General features: G+C 38.6%; 1 protein-coding gene across 1 annotated transcript in view; it reads right to left on the bottom strand.

The window, feature by feature from the left end:
- DIAPH3 (diaphanous related formin 3) overlaps positions 1-16,892 on the bottom strand; it is a 195,772-nt gene extending 178,880 nt beyond the window's left edge. Inside the window, exons 1-3 of the mRNA XM_063150337.1 lie at positions 16,885-16,892; positions 12,570-12,672; positions 1,965-2,138 (exon numbers count right to left, since the gene is read on the bottom strand). Coding sequence (XP_063006407.1) covers positions 1,965-2,138; positions 12,570-12,672; positions 16,885-16,892 — 285 coding nt within the window. The remainder of the gene's footprint in view (positions 1-1,964; positions 2,139-12,569; positions 12,673-16,884) is intronic.
- Positions 16,893-23,323: the final 6,431 nt, after the last annotated feature.

The raw sequence follows: 23,323 nt of genomic DNA on the forward strand, positions 1-23,323 counted from the left end.
TGAAATGTCATTGAGACAATTAATTTATACAGACTAGAGTGATACAAGGGCCACAACAGATATTGCTTAGTTAATAAAATACCTCATCTCCATCCTTTATCTCTTAAATAACTGAAGTATATTCTACATGTAAGCAGTACCTCTTTGGAAAAGAAGAATATATCATTTCACATGGATATTTTCCTAATAGCACTAACAGAAACTAAAGGAGGTAAATGACAATTATTATCTTTATTATCTGGTTTTATGAGCTCTTTCATAATTTTTGCCATGAAAACCACACAAGATGCCACTGGATAAAATAAAGGGAGAAGGAAGCCATATGCATCCAGGAAAACCCCAAGGTAAGACATTCAGTAAACCCTAAGAATTGAAAAACTTCTCCCTTCAGTACTAACACATTGACTATTTTTTCCATGCAAAATTATTTCTAAAAGCCTGGCTACAACAAACTGTTCAAATTGTTCACCAATCCACCCCTCCAAATCACTTAATTTGATCAGAAGAGCAAACTAGAGGCTACAATATATAATTAGCTATGTAATCTACTGTGACTAAACTAGCTTTATTCCAGCCCATTCAAATGTGGATAATCTGAAAAATCCTTTCTGTAGTGCATGTTATAGATAAAACAACACTGATAAAGTAGCTTAATACAAGTTTAAGTGCTTTGTTATTCGATGAAACTAGGAAAGCATTCAAATTATCCAGATGTCATCACTACTTTAACATATTTTGCAAAGTAGTTTTAAAAATGGAAATAATTATTTCAGGATCCATGGATATAAGCATCTGTATTTATCTAGACATGCAGTAGTAGGTTTCTGAGGATTTATTGAAAGTTTCTATTTATTTATGGCACAGTACAACATCACAGTCTACTCTATACCAGAATGTCTGTAGGATGGTAGAGAAATACAATCTAAATGCAAGGGGTGTTTTTGAAGGCACACCTTCAATTTTATTAAAAAGAACTATCCCGTTTTCTGAGCAATTATCTGTTACAGCGAAATTTTTAAGAGAAGCAAGACATCAAAGAAAAATGAACCATTTGGCAATAAGTACAAATAGAGAAGTTGGTAACAGTTAATTATTCCTTTCCCTCACCAGTTTAACCGTGAAAAACCTGCATGTTATCCTTCAGTTACAGTTCTCAAGAGTTCTACAAAAGCTTCTTCAAAACTAAACTATTATCACTGAGTACTAGGAAGTAGAAATTCCACAAAGGTACTTCTCTCATTGCACATTGCATTTTCTCCACATGCCAGTCCCTGGCAGTCCCTTTGTATTTCAAGAGTTACTTGTTACTTGCTGCAAGGCAGAGAAAGAAATAATAATCTGGGCATCATTCTCCTTGTTAGTGTTCTCTTGTGCTCTTCAGATTTCAGTCACTCTTTTCTCATGGCCATTTGTGTTTAGTTTTCAATTGCCCAAAATGTCATCATCACGACAAAAAGCTCAACCTACTGAGGTGCTACCAATGCCACATGGTCTTGGTGACTGCTCTTTTGTAGTGCACTAACAATGACAACTAAGGAAAGAAGCAAATTTGCAGACAAATGCTGCTTTGGAGGCAATTCTTTCTTTTTGTGCAAGAGTGACATGGCATATAAATTGAGAACTAAATGTGACCGTGACATTTGAAGGCATAAAATCTCTTTGTAAAAGTTTCAGATCATCTTAAAAGGAAGAAAAATCCCCCATTTATTGTTCCTCCTCAAAACATGTTGCATAATCTCATTTCTAATTTCTGTTTAAATATACTTGGACCAAAATTTTGCAAAAATAATCCAATACTTTATTTCCTGAGAAACATCCTAATAAATACACAATTACAACTCACAACAACAATTATATTAATAATTCAGGTAAAGATTAGAACACATGCACAGAAGAATACCTGTTCCACCTATCACTTAGCCATGTTGTCATTCTTTAAGTAAAAGAAACTGTAAGACTCTTACCATCATTTTTTCAAACAGTGCTATGATTTCCCTTTCCGACAGTGGTTTTGTAGCAAAACCCTCCAGGTCCATGGGTGTGGATGACCAATCTGTAGAGTGTGACTGCTTCATATGTGGCAGAGGAGGTCTTTCTTTTTTACTTCTTGGAATTCTTATACTGGCAAATCTATCCAACTGAAAATATAAAAGGTGTAATATATCACATACTGCTTCCATTCTGGGTAACTCTAATTAACATGGGTGTTCTTGGAAATTGAAAACCCTTATTTTTCTGTGGTAGCTTACCTGTTCTTTAACTGCCTTATTCTAAAGGCTTTTCCTAAAGATACATCTGATGGTCAGTTGCCTAGCACTGGAGTTAACCGACCAGAATCCCATTACATTAGAAAGAAATCATGCAGAACATCAGAATTTTACAGAAAGTTTGGAGAAATAGATATCTACAAAACCAATTTATGAAGAATTCTTCCCAAGCGTTACATGTAGAATATGAGAAAGCAGGCTGATTTACCAAAAGCATAGTTTTAAAGTGGTTTTAGTTACCCAGAAACAGCTGTACTCCTAACATGGCTACAGAATATATAGACATGCAAAGAAACGACTTTTTATTAAAAGACAAGTTAGCATAACTAAGACACGGTTCTATTTATTTTCTTTATATTTCTATTTCTTTTTGCATCATGTAATACAAAATTTAGTGCCTTTGTTCCAGTTATTTAAAAACTAATTTTGGAGAAACCATTGACTCCCCTATTAAAGCTACATAGAGTATGTTTATGATTCCATGAATGATCCTTATGACTAATCCCCAGCACACATCAATCACTCTGGCTTTATTAACCCTTCCAAGAGCCAAAAACCTTCTTTAGAAGAGTGGTTTGGGTTGTGGGATTTTAAACTGGTTAAATATTTACCAACTTTTTGATCAAGAGTTACTAAATGAAGCTTTACACATTTTCCATGCTAGAGCCTGTGTTTTAAGGCACATGGGGGCAGAAGGCAAAAGCAGAGGACATCTAATGAGATGTGCTACATCATCATCTTTGTAACACCCTTTTGAACAGATACGAACAGCAACATCACACTCCTCAACACAAAAGAAAGTTACGGAAACTTTTGATGCATAAGAGATTTTGGACAAGATTTCAACCGTATCAACTGACTTCTGTCTTGGAATGCTATGCAAAACTATTCTGAGGCTTCAATATATCTTTAAGATAAGTATCTTGAGACAAGTACATCAGTTACCAAACTAAATGACAAGTAAAATTATTATAGCATCTGTGGAATTAAGATCAGAGAGAGCAAAGAAATCAGTAGCAAAAATTGGGTACAAGTGTTCCGCTCTAGTCAAAACAAGAATTGACTATCAGACATCCATGAAGAGAGGTTTAGAGGAAAAATATAAAGACTTTAATTCTTCCAGTTCAAAATTGAAAAGAAACAGTTTTTGGAACATAGAAATAGATCATAAGCTACTCACAGATGGTTGTAGAACATGCAAAAGCAGAAAATTAATATAGCATAAACATAAAAGAGCTCAGCATGGATGATGGGGCCCTTCAGTGTCACATCAAACCAGCAGGCAATGAGGAAGAGCATACTCTACAGGAATAATTACATCGGCAAGACCCAGGAAGACAAAGAATGCAACAAAAGCAAAAGGGAGGCTAACATCACTGGAAGTGAAGTAGTAGTCATCAGTAACAAAAACCATCTTACATCTTGACTGGGAAGCCATTTCCCTTCCTGCTTTTAAAATCAGAAGTCTATGGTAAGCATGGGGAGATGAAGCCAGACTTCAAACTGAAGTGACTAGACAGGAATTGTAAAAAAATCCTATTATATGATACTTTTCTTTTCAAGCAATGTCTTTCATAAGTACTGATGAAAGGTAGCGTGCCTAACTCCAAAAAATGAGTTAGCCAGTAGCTTCTCCATGCCCCCATATCTTCACTATAAAGTGCATAACCTAAGATACTAGCCATTGTATTTGTAGATGGTTCATGTACAGACTTGAAACAGGTGTAGAGGGAAGACACTTTGGCTAAATAATGGATTTCAGCCCATGAATCAGTGAACAGAGAACAAATTATGTTTAAGACAGCTGTGCCCTAAATTTCTTTTCCAGTATCTCCTGAAAAATCTCAGTCCCTTCTTTACTGTCTGTACTCCCCAAGTGTCTCCTCTTCCTTCTCCTGCTCCACACAGCAGCAGCAACAGAAGTTCTGGCCAGGCAGAACTGCATGCAGTGCCAGAGGTCTCTAGAAACAGACAGCCCTTATTCAGGGAGAAGGGCCTATTCCTCCTTGAAAAGAGATATTTCACTGGTTCCCAGCTTTAGTTTATGTTTTGGTTTTAATCTTCTCTTGAATATCTAGTAGATGTTTTGCATCATTATACATTATGCCGTAACCTTTATATTCCCCATATTCACCAAATCCTATACCACTCATCCTAGAGGAGTAAAGCACATCTTGGAATATATTTGATCAGACAGAACATTTAAGATAAATTGAGATAATAGGATTATAAATACATTTAAAAATGTGTCAAACTAATTATTTTAAATAATTTAAAACAATGCAACCTAAAAAGAAGATTCCCATACATTAATAAAAGGGAATTCATAACAAGATTTGCACAGTAGAGTGTGGATATTCTACATATACTTCCCTTTTGAATTATACATTGATAGTGCTTCAGAAAAGTTAATAGTTCTCAGTATTCCACACAGGCAAATAATTTCATGGTCCACAGAAAGCACTATACAGAAAGAATAGAAATTTCATTGCTTGGGTGTAATGAAATCTACCACTGATGCTGCTGGCGATCCAAGTGCATAGAGGAGGAAACGGCAAAAAAAAAAAATTTTCAATAATCTTCCATGTTACGCCAAAACATTTTAAATCAGGCTAACCAACAGGCTATAGCTAAGCTTAGCTTTGATACAGTGTCACTAGAGTTTAAAGCAGGTTTGACCTTGCATCTTTTCTATTTTTTGGTATTTATTTTATCAATGGATACATATAGATGCATACAGCAACAGTGCTCTAGAAAAGTCAGAAAAATATCTGTATGAGCCAAAATCAGGCAACCATCAAGAATGAACGGCAAGGTTTTATTGGCTTATTTCATAGGCTGACTATTATTCCACTGAGAGCCCATGAAATAAGAAAGTGATTTTATGCCCACACCATGGCCCTCAAAAGTCAAAGTTACACAGAGATCCACAATACAAACTTTCTGACTCATCACGCTTTCTAATTAGGTCCCTAGAAAGTAAATTTTTTTGTGCTCTGATTTTGATCTTAGTGATGACTTCTTATACCTTTCTCCATAAGAAAACAGCATATATTGAACTTACACATTTGATAACGCAGGAATCAATGGATCAGTTACTGCTAGAATAATTTTTGGCACTACAGCTTATCAAGACATCATCTATTAATAAAGCTGCTATGCATGCAGGAATGAAAGGTGTTAATTCAGTGCCACCCTGTCTCCCTCATCTCTCCCTTAATTAACACATCAAAACACCTATTCCTATATTAAGAAATTCCTCAAAAATGAAATCCAACACACGCATGTAAAAAAAACACATTATCACTGTAAGTGATGGCCTTAGCAACAGCACTGAAAATGGCCCTTGTGATAGCCCTGCTTCTTCCTCCTCTCCAACCTCCTTGTTCTCCTTGACTGCTTTTGCTAAATCTTTTTTGAAAGATTCCTTCATATACATTTCTTCTGCTTGTGTACAGGGGCAAGTGACACCAGCACATGTTGTTTCTCTGCTTCAGTGGCACTGTTTGTCATCAGGCGTGAACTAACCACAGTGTCTGTCACGGTGACTAGAACAGCTGCAAGCTTGGTGTCTCACTGTCAGATTCAGAGACCTTCTCTCTCACCCGAGGGCACTGGGCAGTGCTGGGCACGGCTCAGTAGGCCTGGGCCAGGCCCCAACACATTGCAGGGGTTTGGATCCTCCTGCATTGCCAGGGTGGCAGAATACCTTTTCCAAGGCCAAAACTTTTACTGGTTTTTCTGGATTATGCACTCGCTAGGGGTAAAGTCTAAACGCAGGCCACTGCCCTAGACACTGGCCCATACAGTGCCACACACTCCACCACTCCAAATTACCCAGCTTTTGGGCAAATGTCTGGATGATGTTCTTAATTAAAAGTCTGATCTTAAACAAAAACTGAACCATATGTAATAATATACTGGCTCCAAGAGAAAGATCAGGTTTGTTTCAAGGATACTCAAAATCTTGAAAATTCTCAAAGGCTACTGTAATCAGTCTGGAGGAGAAGGAATGAAAGGGGGAGGGAAGAAAGATGTACGAAGGTATTGTTACAGGTTCAGGAGAATGCCTGTGCACAAAAAACTCAAGACGCAGTCAGAACAGCAAAGCGAGTCAATTTTATTAGTTGTGTTTGCAATAAATACATACCGACCCCTGGATGCTGGAGAAGCTGCCGAGCAGAAGGAGATAAGAGCACGGCTCCTGAGTGGGAGGGGCAGGAGGGCGACACACCTTCAGCGTGTTCCCTGCTGAAAATCGTGTGCATCATGTCATCCTCTCTCCTCCACCCTTACATCTCCACCTCAGGAGTGACCAGTTTCAACATCGTCTCACATGGGGCCCAGTGCATGAGATGAGGTCACAAGGGCCCAAGATCACATCTCCATGCCAACAACAGCTTTATCATTCCCCTTTCACAGGATGAATTCCACTGCTACATAGTTTCATTTCTGAAGGTTAGTCCTGCCAACTAACAATAAGTTGTTCTTCTACATTATCTTGTTGACGTGCACAATCACAAACCAAATACATTAGGCCTTAGACTCGTCTTTGGTCCCTGACACAGGTATCTTCCCCATAGGTTGTCTTTCTGAGGACACAACTTTTGATACCTCATTATGAAGACAGAGCATTACAGAATTATTATGGTTTAACCTAAAATACCTTACTAGAAGCATTGAAGAACCTTCTTTCTTTCACTCGCATTCTCATGAAGAGACACGCACATTCACATATATATAAAAAATATATTCATATATACATGGACCATTAAAACACAGATGGCAATCACTAAGTTCAGTCTTTTAGAAGAGTTCTGATATAAAATATCTACAGGTACAAAATATTCCTTTCCTGAGTGAAAGCATAAAGCCAAGAGTGTTGCTTATAGCTTTTGCTCTTTTACCAGGTGTTCCTCTCACTCTGCCTTACAGATATGTAGGACAAAAAGTACTGCCACCCTTTATTTTCAAGTTCACATTTTTTACTGCTTGCTATTTATATACTCAGTAAACACATTTTCACATCTGAAAAATTTGCTCAAGCCCTACAGAATAACTCAGTCTCACAGACATTTTGCCAGTCATTTTAGTCACAGAAGCCAACAGCTCAGTCATGAAAGTCTGCTGTAAAACCATGATGCTGACAGATAACAAAAGCTTAGGGGAACATTAACAACATAGGAAGGAACAAAAGGAGAATACAAAGTGGAACAAATCCTGTGTCTTGACTTGAAATAATTATTATTCCTACTGGATAGGCAACCAACAGGATGAACTGGGTTGCAACAATTTATTTCAGTATCTTTGGAACTTAAAGTAACCCACTTACCAGCAGAAATACTTCTCAAAAGATCAAAGAAGTTACTTCCAATGACTCTAAGTCAAAGACCTCTTAACATATTTTTCCTCCTTGAAGCTCCAGAAGATTAAAAAAGTATATTCTTTCTTTGACAGCCAAATTGCTCTACAAGATTAACTTCTTAGTATGTGAGAAATTCCACAGCCAGCAGTAGAGCTTTTAGGAAGAGCAAGACTTGCATAAACCAAGATACACAGAAGAATCCCTTTGATAAATTGACTTCTTACTCCTAATAAGCTCAATCTCAGAGATTATTTTACCAATCTTAAATTTATAGAATTTAGACTTGTGCACAATCACATCCTAAATGCGTAGACAATATTTCACTCTGAATCTTATTTCTCTATATACTGAAAATTATACAGCCTTTCTAATCATAGCAGTTGCTATGAAAACAGTATAATTTGATGCTCTAAGGAATTTCAGTATGTTTTTCTTTTTTGTCTACATAAGATACCTTTTAATAAAATTCTGTTAATATGGAGGTTTTTTAACCTTTCTGACTCTTACTGTCTCTCTCTCTCTGCCAACACTGAGACAGGCATGCCAGCAAACTGCATCTCAGGAAGTGGAAGATCCTCACCCCCAATAGGCAGGAGGGGACCTAAGAGACAGGGAGAATGGATGTAGGTCCCTGCTTGGGGTGCCAGGTGAATCCCCTCCCAACCTACCAAGGGAGCTGTCCCAATACATCTTTGTGAGCAGAGAAGGACTAGTGGGTCATATGGGGTGCATGGTGGCCATTTTGGGCACAGTGAGTACAACATTGATAAAGTTCTCAGTTCTGAATAAAGCAAGGATGGGCCCCAGAAGAATTGCTACTTGGGTTTCAGGCAGGCAGATTTGGGCCTTTTTAGGACATGGACTGACAAAGCCCCTTGGAATCAATGCTGAAGAGTAAAATAGTCCAGGAAGGCTGAAGATACTTTAATAAGGAAAATTTTAAAGATACAGAAGCAGGCAGTCCCGATATGCCATAAGAAAATCCAGTGGAGAAAAAGACCAGCCTAACTAAACAGAGAACTTCAGGCTGAAAGGCTCAGGGGAGGAAAAAGGAAAAACAAGTGTATCACTTCTGGAAGGAGGGTCAGATAACTTGGGGGGACTACAAGGATGTTGTAAGGTTATGTTAGGTGAAAAAGTAGAAGAATCAAAGGCAAACTGGAACCTGGTCACTGTTGTTACAGACAACAAAAGTTTCAATGAATACATTAACAGCAAAGTACAGCTATGGAGAGTCTCCATTCTTTGCTGCTTGCATATGGTAGTGTAGTGTCCAAGGATGACAAAAAGGCTGAGGTATTTAATGCCTTCTTCACCTCAGTCTTTAATACTAAAACCAGTTGTGCTCAGCAAACCCAACTCCCAGAGATGAAAATTAGGGATAGGAAGCCAAGTGAAGCCCCCATAATCCAGGAGGAAATGGATAGTGATCTGCTATGCAAGTTAAACACCCACAAGTCTATGAGCCTGGATAGGATGTACCAGGGAATAATGAGGGAGCTGGTCAAAGAGCTCGCCAATCTACTTTCAAACATTTACCAGCAGTCCTAATTATCTGGAGAACTTCCAGTTGACTGTAAATTAGCAAATATAAAGGCCACCTAAAAGAAGCGTTGGAAAGATGATCCAAGGAACCACAGGCCTGTCAAACTAACCTAGGTACCAGGGGAAGTCTTGGAACAGATCATCCTGAGTGTCAGTATACAGAATGTACAGGACGATTAGGACATCAGGCCCAGCCAGCATGGGGTTTGGGAAAGGCAGGTCCTGCTTGACCAACCTGATCTTCTATAATCATTTGACCTAGTCAGTGGATAAGGAAAAGGCTGTGGATGGTGCTTCCCTAGACTTCACTGAGGCATTTCACACCATTTCCCACAGCACTCTCATGGAGAAACTGGCTGCTCATGGCTTGGACAGGTACGTTCTTTGCTGGGTGAAAAACTGTTTGGATGGCTGAATCCAGGGAGTGGTAGTGAATGATGCCACACCAAGCTGGTATCTGGTCACAAGTGAGGTTCCCCAAGGCTCAGTATTGGGGCCAGTCCTGTTAAATATCTTCATCGGTGATCTGGACTAAGGGGTTAAGTGCTCTCTCAGTTAGTGTGCAGATGACACCACACTGGTTGACAAGTGTTGATCTCTTGGAAGGCAGGAAGGCTCTGCAGAGGAATCTGGACAGGTTGGATCAATGGACTGAGGACAGCAGCCTGATGTTCAAATAAATCCAAGTGCCAGATCCTGAAGCTGTGTCACACAAAGGCTCTTGCAGAGCTACAGGTTGAGGTCAGAGTGGCTGGAACATGGCTGAGCAGAAAAGGACCTGGAGGTGCTGGTTGACAGTGGCTGAACATGAGCCAGCATGTGCCTAGGTAGCCAAGAAGGCAAATGGCATCCTGGCCTGTATCAGAAATAGTGTGGCCAGCAGGACCAGGACAGTGACCATCTCACCGGTGATGCTCTGGTGAGGCTTCACTTCAAATCCTGTGTTAAGCTTTGGGCACCTCACTACAAAAAAGGCATTGAGGTGCTGGAGTGTGTCCAGAAAAGGGCAATGCAGCTGGTGAAAGAAGGGTCTAGAAAGCAAGTCCTATGAGGAGCAGCTGAGGGAGCTGGGGATGTTTATGTTGGAGTAGAAGTTCAAGGGGGATCTCACTGCTTTGTATAAATACCTGAAAGAAGGTCTTAGCAAGGTGGGATGTGGCCTCTTCCACCATCTCAAGTGAAAGGATGGGAGGAAATGGCTTTGAGTTGCATCCAGGGAGGTTCAGATTGGACATTAGGGAAAAAAAAATTACTGGTAGAGTGGTTAGGCATTGGAATGAGTTGCCCAGGAGCATGATGGAATAACCATCTCTGGAACTGCTCACAGGACATCTGGAGGTGGCACTTGATATAGTTTAGGGGTGATTATGGTGGTGCTATGTTGACAGTAGAACTACATGATCTTGAAGGTATCTTCAAACATTGATGATTCTGTGATTGTTGGAATATGGAGCACTTGAGAGAGATAATTTGATATCTCAGCTACCTGCTTTCCATTCCTCTGTGGAGCAAGAACGCAATTGCCATCTTTGCAGATAGCAAACAATCAAGCTAAAAGAAGCACATGTGTAAAAACCAAGGTTTTTGAACTTAATGAGGATTTATCATTAAAAGCAGACAGCTTTAGTGATATTCATCAGCATCTCACAAATAATCCAATTTAGATATTGAAAAACAGCCTGCATTTTTAGATTCTCAACATGCTGCTAACACACGTGAATTTAAAAACAAAAAGTTCCTGGTCACTAACCAACTTACAAATACAACTGTATTTGTAAGAAATGGGTTCAGAAATATAAATATTTCATAAAGCATAATGAAGCAGTAAGTTAACATGCAAGTTACCTTACTTGCCCATGAGATTGCCCATGAGAAGAAAGGAAATTATTATTTCATTGAAAGCTACAAAATCAAGTTATCTTAAACCTTCAATTTCTTTACCTTCTCTTGCTACTAATTTTGTTCTTGTCCCAGAATCACACACAGAAAGATTAAACCAACAGAAAAGTGAAATAGAGGAATAAAAATTGTCCATTTGAAAGTGTACCCTCATTCCAAGATGATGCTGCAAGTAAACAGAATATCCCCCCCTTACGTGTATTTAAAAGTTCTCAAATGTTGTGGCGCTGTAATTTATTTCACTGTTAGCCTTTTACTAAATAGCTGTCATTCCCCTTTTCAAAAATATATATTCATATGAACAATTTGGTACTACCCTGCAAATGAGATTTCATTACTCTGTGAAGGGGCCTTTTTCATGCTCTGAGAAATTTATGGAGTTGGGGAAAAGTTTGGTTACTACAGAGATGGCAGACTTTTTGTTCTTATTCCCAAAATGAACAATAAACCTGCCAAATTTTGAGGCTACGATTACAAGCTGGACAAGTCCAATAAGCTTTGTAAAATGCAAAAATGCAGCAGTCTAGCCTCTTTAAAAGGAAAAAAATGCACCTCACAAAAACAAACAGTAAGATCTCATGTATCCCGACTACAACATTACATGACACTATTCAAAACTTGTTTTCTAGTTACCAAAAATACTTTTGCTTTCAGAAAGCTGATAGTATTTTCTTAGCCTTCCAAGATAAACACAAGTTTATACAATAAAACTTGTATTATCAGCCAGTCAAACTCAAATTTTCTTAATCATTATTTCCATCCAATGAAATTCTGCTAAAGAAATAGAAACAGATGATTTAAGTAAAACTAAGACTGACAGACAAATCTCTCTGCACTTCAGCTCCTAGCTACACACAGAATTACTTTAGCAAGAACTCTGTATGGCACTGAAGTCATAACAGGTGATGACAAAACATTACTTCCTAGGCAAATTCAAAGGCTTTGTAAAATTATGTATTTTAAGAAAAAAATATTATGCAAAAGAATAGCACAGGAAGTGAAATAGGTAACTTCAAGAGCAAGAAAAAAATCTGGTTTGTGGTTAGATACAGAACTCATCTCTGATCAAATTTGAGAAACAGCATTAAACATGACACTGAATATACTTAAGGTGGTTTGAGCAAGCAATAATGAGTTTCACAAGCAAATGTTACTTTGTTAAACATGTTATTTTAAGCTAGCCATGCAGCCTAAGTAACTTTGATATTAAACATGCAATCACAGATATCTTAACTATACTGCATGTAGATTGGCACAATTACCTGTGTCAGGCTCATTTAGCTGTGATTAGAGCATACTTCAAAGCCATCCATACATTTTTGCTACTCATACTGATTATGTTACAGCTAATTACCAGTGCAGTGAGACTTTGCCAATTAACTAAATTATCCTCAAAGTTAAGATAGTTTCGTGTATTAGTAAGGTTATTTTTATTGCATTAGCAGTAAGGTTATTTGCTTAGCCCAGCCAAAGCAAAACTGAAGTTGTCTTACCACATCATCTGTCAGTGTCTTGATATTTAAGTGCTGTAAATCAAACAGGAAAGCAGTCACGTCAAAATTGTTCAGTAAAAAAAAAAAATTAAGCTTATGGCTACTTTAATTCAAAATCACATGCAAGTTAAATAGTGTTGAATCCTGAGGCCTGAAATGAACCAAGTTTCTTGGCAAGTTGTACCTTGCTGGTTTACAATGCACAGCAAGTTATACAGATTTTAAAAATCTTCCATTTGATCCTCCAACAGAATATCAAAAGGCTGTGAACCAAACACAGCTTGAAACAAGTTGTGTTTGATGATATTTCATAACTAAATTATGCTTTATAGCTAAATATACAGATGACCTGCACATTCAAAACTCAGATACAAGACATGCGTCTTCTCAAGATGGCTGTGGGGACACTGACAACAAATCATCCAGAAATTACAAACTCAATAGAAGAACACAGAGCTCCTCAAGAGTTCAAAACTATCCATCAAGCTGCAACACTCAAACTACTCACATTGTTGAAAAGTCTCAAGTAAAGCCTCTGTGTAATGTGAGCAATGCGAGCAGAACATGAACTTGTGAGCAGAAACTGAACTAAGCATTTAATAATAGCAGCATCTAAAAAAATCTATAGATCACTCAAAACAGTAGTTTCTGAACCAATTTTTGCTCTCCACTGCATATTTACAAACACAGCAAGTGTCAGGATGTACAGCTCTTACACAAAACCAAAGAGCAACACAGAACATTGGCAACGGATGAGTCGGTATTGCAGGGATCCCATGTATCATTTTTATGAGGAGGCTGAAAACAGACTAAGCAGGAAAATGTCAAGAATGTGAAGTCAGAGACTTACTGAGGTAGACTCTTACCCTTCTCTTAGATTCCCCTCTCTGCCTAGTGTACACAGCTTGGCCACAGCTACAGCAACTGTCAACAACTATATCCTAATTAACAGATTTGGAAACTCTTCACCAAGACAACAATAATTGACTACAACCTGAAAGAAGGTTTTAGCAAGGTAAGGGTCAGTCTCTTCCCTCAGTTAACACGCAATAGATCAAGAGAAAATGGCGTCAAGTTAAACCACTGGAGGTTAGCTTAGATATTAGGAAAAAATTATTCACTGAAAAGGTAGTCAGGCATTGGAGCAGGCTGCCCAGGGAAATGTGGAATCAACATCCCTGGAAGTGGTCAAAAGGCAGACAGAGACGTAACACTTGAGTTTGGCAGCAAAAGTAGTGGTGCTAGGTTAATGATGATGATCTCAGAGGCTTTCAACTTTAATGGTTCTATGATTGTGACCATTACTTCTGATATCTTCTCTGGCTCATCCCTCAGAATTAAAGAACAATATGTGTTAAGTCAAATATTATCACACAATAGGTCTAGTCTGAAAAGTGTCAAGAAACTGAGGAAGAAGTGTCTGATGAATGGTTATGGAGTTAAAAATAAAAGACAAACAAGGTGCAAAGAAACACAGTATTCAGTGAAACACGATGTTCTACAAACAAAAAAAATTGCTTAAAACGGTGCTCGGTCACTACTGAACCTTTATGATAATTCCATTCCATGTTCTAATAAGTGAGGATTTGAAATAAATGAAAAGAACTATTCCAATCCAACCAGGAGACTGAAGATCTGTATCTCAGTCTTCTCACTGGTGATCTCCTGCCGCAGGTGTAGATCACTTTTACATCACACACTGCTATAGAACTGGGGTTTATCACTTGTTTTTCCCATTCTGCTAATTATCTGCAAAGACAGTAAATGTGTTAACTGGTGTCATTTGCAAAAGCTCATGACTTTTCATTTACCAAGGTTTGGTATAATACTTCTATCCTTAAGTGAGCAAAACTGCAAGAGAAAACACTAACATATGGTCTGACAATGCAACTAGGTAGACAAGAACATGAAAATTTATTCCTTTTTCATACATATGACTTAAATCACTAAGCCTTAAGCAATGCACAAATACCATCATGGAGCTCCTCTAGCATGGCAGGAGATTACATAATCTGCTTAGAATGAAAACCACCTGCATTCTATGCTTTGAGTGGAAATTCAAGATTCACGTCAAACCCATGTACACAGGGAAGCAACAACATCAGGTTCATTTCCACTTAAGAACAGATGTTGGATGTTTTGAAATTGCTCCATACAAGACACCATCATCTTGCAGGTAACCAGGCAATTTCAGATTCAGGTTTTATTCTTTGAAAAAGACAGAAGTTAGCGGGATAGTTCAAGCCAGTATTTTATTTTTCATTTAAGTAATGAAATTCAGCAGTGTAATTTAATATGGTAAAGAGTGAAAATCTTCCCATTTTGTATATCAAAACACCTCACTGACCCAAATCATCTGAGTAATTAGTGAAAAAAGACTACCACACAAACAAGTAAGGGCACCAAAACAGTATAACAAATTCAACATACAGATATGAGCCTCCTCTCAAAGTCTTCATCCTACTGGATACCTAGAGTACAGAAGTCTAAAAATATTAGCATTTCTTTCATAAAACGTTGTGGAGCCTAGTTTGAAGGCAAGTGCAAAAAGCAGGTCCTTAAGTAAGAATCTACTTAACCAGCATCAAATATCAACACTGGTGACATATTTAGAGACTTTATAGAGGAGAAGAAATGCCATGCAAACTACACCCTAATGTTCAGCTCTTGCAGAATTCAAAAGGCTGAATGACTTGCTGTAAGACATCTCTAAATACTCATTTAGTAAACTTTAGTAAAGTCTTTAGTAAACTTAGTAAACTTTAGTAAACTCATTTAGTAAAATCTTCTCAGTCAGAGGGGCTGGTAAAAACAGAACTAGCGATCTCTTTTTCCCCACTCCCTCACCAAGTCCTTCTCTACTGAGAAGGCTGTGAAAGGTAAAATCAATTGACAGCTTCACTGGTCTCCTACAGCATTCGAGGATACAGATACGTGGAACATTGCATATGGTCTTAACAACAAAAACCACAACAAAGAAACACACCACACTGGATCTTTTAATGGCATTGCATATAGAGGAGTGCTGTGGCTCAAGAACAAGAGCATATTTTTACTCTTGACAGCCAAAGGAAACATATTTCTAGTAAGGGTACAAATAACTAGACTAGGAGTCAGGTAAATACCAGGTAGAGGCTGGAGTGCTTTATTACCACAGGGACATATTTCTATTTTCAGGCTCAGATATATCAGCTCACAAAAGACATTCTGCTCAAGTGAACAGGTTGCCTTAAACACAGGCCTGCAAGTAAATAAATATGACTTAATTAATATTCCTATAATATTCAGTCACTGCTAAAAACATTAAGTAATTTTACAGAATACTGCTTCAATGCTACAATGGATGAAAATATTTCTATGCTACTCTGAGCCTTCCATGAACTACTCCACAATAACAAAATTATTGATTTGAAGGCATAGAAGCTATGTACAAGTGTTCCTCCAGACTGTTTATCATGTAGAAAGTAGATATGTAAAACGGAAACACAAATTATCAATATTTTAAATATGCTGACATTGTGTTTTCTAGTCAGAGATATACAAAAGCACTAAGAGATTAAAGAGTTACATAGGACAGTTCAGAAGGAGAGATTTGTCAGCTGCACCTACAGTTATAAAAGTGTTTGTATATCTGAAGACTAAGCAATGGTGTTACTTATGCTTTTCTAAACTAAATTTTAAAATTGCACTCCTCAGTGTACCTTAGTTTTTAGTCTAGGACATAGAGGAAGAGGTCATTTTGTTTTGCAATTGAGTAGAAGCAGTTCTCTTGAAGCTAAGTCCAATGAGAAAGAAATGCACGGGTATATCATTTTTGAAGAAAGCAAGCAATCTGACAGAATTAGCCCTTGTGGGAGAAGATGTCCCTCAGGCATACTGTTAAATAACCAGTGTCATAAGACAGAGGATATACACACACATGCAGCACGTGATACCGTGTTCTTGATGAGCTGGCAAAACTCCAAAGATAGTGAGAGTCTTAAACAGAAGCTGAAAGGTACAGCAGGATACAAGGGCTGAGTTTCACAACACAAGCACAGCAACAAGATGACTGCTCCGGAGACAGAAAGAGTACTGTGCCTCTTGAAAAGGTCACACATGATGAAGACAGGTGTGAGGCAACTTTCACGCCACCCAGCTAAAGGAAGCCAAACACTATTAAGCTTCATATACATCCACAGTAAAGAATCTTATTGTCATACTTATGAAAACTAGGCAAGAAAACTGTACTCCACAGAATAAGGCCTATGGAGCAGGTATTTCTTTATTCAGCGCCAGGAGTGAGTGGTGAGGGATAGCTCCACCACAAACTCACTCTTCCATTCTTCGCACAGTATAAGCTTTTATACTTTTTCTACTTAATGCGCATATTATACTTTCCTAACCTCCACATTGTAACATATTTTCTAATTACATATATTCTAATTATCATATTCTAATTTCTAATTCCATATTTTCTAATGATTACATAAGCTCTTGTAGCACATACGTGGTTTCTGAACAAGGTGGTCATCAGCCTCCTGGTGGTCGTTTTGGATGAAGGCTCAGAAGTCTTCCTCGGGTGTGAACTTTTCACCTCTGTCTCTGCACATGCTCTATAAGCTTGTCTGCTCAAACAGACAGTGGTTAGCTTTTTGCAGTTAGCTTGTTCTGCTAAATCTGCTGATTCCTAAAAAATGCTTCGTTCACACACCCTGTTACAAAGTAACTACTTCTTTCCGCATAGCTACAGCTTTTTGCACAGCTCCAGCATTATCTCCTTGCCTCGGCATCAAAAGCAAGGAAGGGAGGAGGGGCGAACCAGGGAGGGTGATTGAGTAACATTACCTTGTTGCCCAGGTATCAATACACAAGATTATGATGATCTTATATTGCACATCCAAACAGCAGCACACACTTGAAGTTCATAGTGTATATATATATAGATAGAATGTAATACATAGATAGATAATATATAGGTAGAATGTTATAACTTGATGGATTTCCTATATAATTACCCCAGTCAAATCCAGGTAGAGACAGTGAAGCAAAGCAATGACAAATCCTACTTAATTGGATCAACAGTACTAGTCCGATCTTTTGTGTCATTACATCTATTTCCCTGCCTTTACATACGCATATTTATGGACAAAATTCTCTCTAGGTGTGGTACAAGCAGTTCAAGCAAACAGGATCAGAATTCAGGATAATGACATCTCACATTCGACTCTGATCCCATGTCTTCAGCTTTTCCACCAGCACTACAGGGCAGTGTGGCCTGGAACCAGTGAAGACCCACCTAGTACAATACTGAGTATAGTCTGGTATCATCTAAGAGTTTTGGCACTTCACCAAAAGGAGCAGCATCTATATTCTCCACAAGTGGTCTTTTCACCGTGGCACAAGCACAAAGTGATGTTGCACATCTAACTTTCTGAATGAAAGCAGATAGTTTAAACACAGATTGTTTGGTACTTAAACTCAGATCATGCCTGGCAGGGATGGGCATTGCTAGTATAACAGAAAGACCAACAAAACATGCACACTGAAACATGACAAATGAAGACTAGGGATATTCATATAATCACAACCCTCTGCACCTCTATAAATTCGAAAGTGAGCAAGAATGCATTGCCATTAATATTATCACCAAAAAAAGATTCAACACTAGCTGGTTTTTTTTCCCCAAAGGATATTCTCCAGCAGAAACACAAGTAGAAGACCAAATCAAGGACTGAAGGAAACCTGTAGATTCAGAGAAAAGTTAATTGGATGATTACAGAAAATGCTATCACTTTAGGATCTCCTTTGTAACAATATTCCCTCAGTAATTTTGCTACCTCAGTCTGAAAATGCAATTTACAAACTGCAAACCATTTCTTGCTTTTAATTTCCAATATACTACTTCAGCATTTAGATAATGGCTTTATCACACACTCTGTCTCTGCTGCTTGAAAAGCAGTCTGAAAAGCAATCAGGAGCAAAACTACCTTAACATGACAGGTTCTACACAGTGATATTCTTTAGGCATTGATGAGTTAAACTCAAAATTGGTGCTTACAGGTAAGATCATATAACAAAGTGCTAGAACACAGCACTAAAATTTACTATCATAACCCACAGTGTTAATTCATGCCAACAAAAATAACAGCATGAAGAATTTACAATTTTACAAAGCTGCGATAAAGTGTTTTAGGTAACATCTGTTCAGCAATCATTTCTTTAAAAGACTAATTTAGATTCAAGGTCTTACACTGCAGCATAACTGCAGCAATAATTCAGTCACTTTGTAATTAAAGATATTGACACAGATTGGTCTTACCTTTCTACTCTATGCCAGAGAAATGGAAGTGCTTTTCCTCTTAACTACATCTTTCTTTGATTTATAGACACTGTTAAATGCAACTGTTAATTTGTCTATTTTTAACAGATTGGTGTAAACAAACCCTTCTTGACTCATAAATTTCATAAAGAACTTAATCAAAAACATAACCTGAAAGGCACTGAAGTCAGGTCAACACTAGACTGAAATTAAAAGAAACACCTCTAATTTGAGCTAGAAATTGAAGTTGATCTCTTGATGACCACTGTCTGCAATGCGTAGTATTTGTAAAGTGCAGTTGGAAGTCACGTAATACAGCATGCACTGTAATGTTTTCCAAACATTACTAAGGTGGGGGGAGCAGGGCGAAAATCAAGGAGAGCAAGTGGCAAACAGTTGCTTTTTGCCCCACCTTGCCCTAGCAGATTTCAGAAGTTTCTTGCTCAATCAATGTATACATAGAGAACAGGTAAAATATCTGCCATCCTTCTGTAGATTTCCTCTTTTCACAAGATCCTAAACCACAAGGGGTTTAGGGATGAGCTTTCAATAAGCTGAAGTATACCCAGTACCACAGAAATTCTTTTACCCTTTTAGAAGTTCCACTCCTCTAAAAACTTGGACCTGTCGAACAAAGTCATGCTGGTATATGCCTCAAAATGAACCATCACTCCTCCAAAAAAAAGTATCTAAAATTATTCTGCAAAAGAACCAAGACAACTGAGACTTGAAACTCATTCACTTCTTTTGAGAAGTTTATTCAAAAAGAGTCCATGAAGGCCTCATTTGACAGTGCTAAACAGTTATAGTGGCTGATTCCAATGCCTCTTTCTCCCCCCTCCACCCCTCATATATGCAGTGGGTTTTTAAAAACTGTATTTTCCCCACTTTAAAAAAGAATTTTCTTTAGAAGGGGGAAAAAAGACGAGATGCATGTTAATGATGTCACCTTTGTCAATAAGCAATCCAATTTTACCTCAAGGTTTGTCAGGGAATCAAATTATTTTCCAGATTAGCATATCTGCTATGACAGATCAATATGTTGCATTGACTGGAAGGGTCCAACCTGGAACTTATTTTCAAGCCTTGAACACTGAGAAATATTACATTCACATAATCTGTATTACTTGAGATCAATAAATCTAACAGCTACTTTAATCTGACAAATGTACACAGATAGAAATAAAACTGAGGTAACATGAGGTATGGCACTCTAAATACCCCAGACAGAGAAATAAATCTAAGACTGGATTACAGAGAGCCCAAAGGCATGAGAGCCAGGCTTTACACATTCGGACACAAAACTAATTTAACTATTAAAATTACATTGAAGATGTATTACAGAAAGAGTAAGATGCAAAGAAGTCAAGTTGGAAAATACCTCTAAGATCATCAAGTCCCAGCCATAAATCAAACACTGCCAAGTCCATCACTAAACCACATCCTAAAGTGCCACATCTATACATCTTTTCAACACCTTATGAGATGGTGACTCAATCGCCCCTCTGGGCAGCTTCTTCCAGTGCCTGACCACCCTTTCAGTGAAGAAAGTTTACTTAATACCCAATCTAAACCTACTCTGGTGCAACTTGAGGCCCTTTCCTCTTGTTCTGTCACTTGTTACTAAGGAGAGGACACTGACCTCCACCTCACTACAGACTCCTTCCAGGCAGTTGTAGAGAGCAATAAGGTCAGCCAGTGAGTTTATGGCACACCTAGAATACAATCCATGTTCAATCCATACTTCTGCAGTCCCTATCAACATCCAAGGATAAAATCTTTGCTTTAAGACATTATTTAAAGATGAAAAATAGGACTATCATTAGAACTATGGTGCTTTTGAAAATTGCAGCTTGACAAAGCATTCTCATGAATTAAGGGCATTCTCACCTATTCCTGCTTAAAGAGAAACTGGGCAGGGGAACAGGAAGAGGCAAAAAAAATTATCAAAATTCACACCTACCTACAAGATTATTATATTCCCTATAAACCTGAGTCAGAACCCCAAATTCAACCTCCTTTATTTTCTGTAGCTGTGACCTCAACACCATCACCTTAAAAAAACAGTCAGCTGATACCTACATTGAAACATTATCAAAATCACCCCTGCACAGCCTGGGAGTCCTAGACATATACCCAACAAACTCACCTGCACCAGAGAAAAAGCCTGCTTTCACTGAAAAGATGAGATTTCATCTAAGAAAAAAGTCTCAATGGCTTTTATCACATATCTATCCATGTTCTTCTCCCTATAAACTATTGTACTGCCATTTTAACACATGATTAGCAAAACTGAATGTGATGGCAACATACTACTTCTGTTTTAGCACATAATTATAGGAAAAAATGAAAACCATTGTGATACCTGCATAAGAACTTGGCAGTTAAAGAGTACTTTAACTCTCCTGACCCAGAGCACTTGTCAGTCACAAACACACAAAATCCATGACTCTCACAAAAGGAATAATCCAACTCTCAACTCATACAGCAACAACACCATCCAATCTTTTACAGTGGCCAGACCACACAGGTTTCTCCTCACAGATCATATACTAAAGCATATTTTGAGGGACTAGGAAGATCTGGTGTCACCAGACATTTTGGGGTACATGTGTGTGGGGCAAGGGGCTGGTTGGGCCCTGCCTTGGTGAAGGGATGCCCTGCTCTGCACACACACCCCACTCCTGGAGTACCCCAGCCCCACAGCGGCTGCCAGTCCCTGGCAGAGGAGGCAATGCTCCACAGCTGGCCTCTGGAGCCCCTCACCCAGCTCCTGAGCAGCCAAACAGACACAAGTCCCACCTGGGGGACGGGCCCCAGAAGGCCAAGGGGTATTTAAAGCTGAACACAAGGCAAGCACAAGTCTTCACCCTACCTCCCCTTGGAATTTCTGTCAGCTGAGCACTGCTGGAACCCAGCAGCTGGTAGCTATACGTCCTTTTTTATATCTTTTTGTCTTCCTCTCCCTTTTTCTTCTAATTCCCACTTCTTAGAATTTCTGAGTAACTTAAAAGGGCTTAAAGTCTGCCAAGTCGAATGGGCTAAGTTAATACTTAGAGATGAATTTTATGTTGATTGAATGTTGCACTAAACCTTTTGCCAAAGATCTTTGATTGTCTGAGGTTGCCAGTAAAGTCTTTTTTGATGTTTCGACCTCTTGAGAATATCTTGCTGCTATTTCTAACTCAGAATACAAGAACAATCATGAGCCCTTTTGAAAGCCTCATCAAGCGAGGGGCCATGTCACCTGCCTGACTAAAACACCCGTGTCCCCAGCGAATAGATACACAGCCACTTACAAAGCCAAGCAAATACCTCTTGGTCAGTTTCACTGATGCCCATTCTCACATACAGAAAAAGGCACAGGGACATGGTTCAAACAGCAGTCTCTGCAGCCACAGTACAAAAAGATTGCAGCAAACAGGAATATTCCAGGAGCATGCTGTGACCCTCCAGAACAGGTCTGGCCAGCTTGTTTGATATTGCTTATTGGCTAACTTTTTTGAACCTGTGCACAAGTGCCAAGCACTCAAGTACTGAACATTTCATAAATACACCTTAGAATCAAGAGTCTAATATAAACGTTATGGTATCTCTTTTGTAATTATGTAACAAATTCAGTTTAGAGCAGGTGGGATCAGGGACAGCTGAACAAAGATTAACATATATCACCTAAATATGAGCACAGGGTGCATTTCCTCTGCATGCGGCAGATACTCCCTGAAAGGAGGTTGTATCCAGATGGGTTCAGCCCCTTCTCCCTGGCAACCAGCGACAGGATAACAGGACACAGTCTCAAACTACACCACAGGATGTTTAGGTTGGACATAATGAGGAATTTCTTCGAGAAAGGGTGATGAGACATTGGAATGGGCTGCCCTGGGAGGTGGTGGAGTCACCATCCCTGAAAGTGTTTAAGGAAAGACTCAACACAGCACTTGGTGCCACGGTCAAGTTGACATGGTGGTGGTCAGTCACAGATTAGATTTGATGATTTCAGAGGTGTTTTCCAACCCAATTGATTGCGTGGATACAAGGCCTGTAGAATATACGTTGGTCCCAACTCTAATGCTTGGAATTTTCATCATGTCCAAACAAAAATTGGTTATTTCTGGGTACGCTTTGGTTAGAGCACATCTTGCAGACACATTATCTCATGACAAGCCACCTTGAGTTTGCCAGTTTCTTGGTGTGCTAACAAAAAGCTTGCAAAAATGGGCCTACGGAAGACAACTTCACTAAGTCCTTTAAATTCAAAGACAGCTTTTACACTGCAGAGTTTATATCACTCAAGGTTAATAAAAAAAAAAAAAAACACAAAAAACCCACCAAAGAACCACAACAAAAATCAAACTCCACAGTCCTATTGGAAGTAACACCGTTTAAGAGCTGGAAGTCTGTCCTATTCCCCTCGCAACCAGGGCTATCACGCAGCAAGCAAAGGCAATGAACC

The sequence above is a fragment of the Melospiza melodia genome, chromosome 2 (assembly GCF_035770615.1).
Source record: "Melospiza melodia melodia isolate bMelMel2 chromosome 2, bMelMel2.pri, whole genome shotgun sequence".
In the NCBI taxonomy this organism is placed as follows: domain Eukaryota; kingdom Metazoa; phylum Chordata; class Aves; order Passeriformes; family Passerellidae; genus Melospiza; species Melospiza melodia.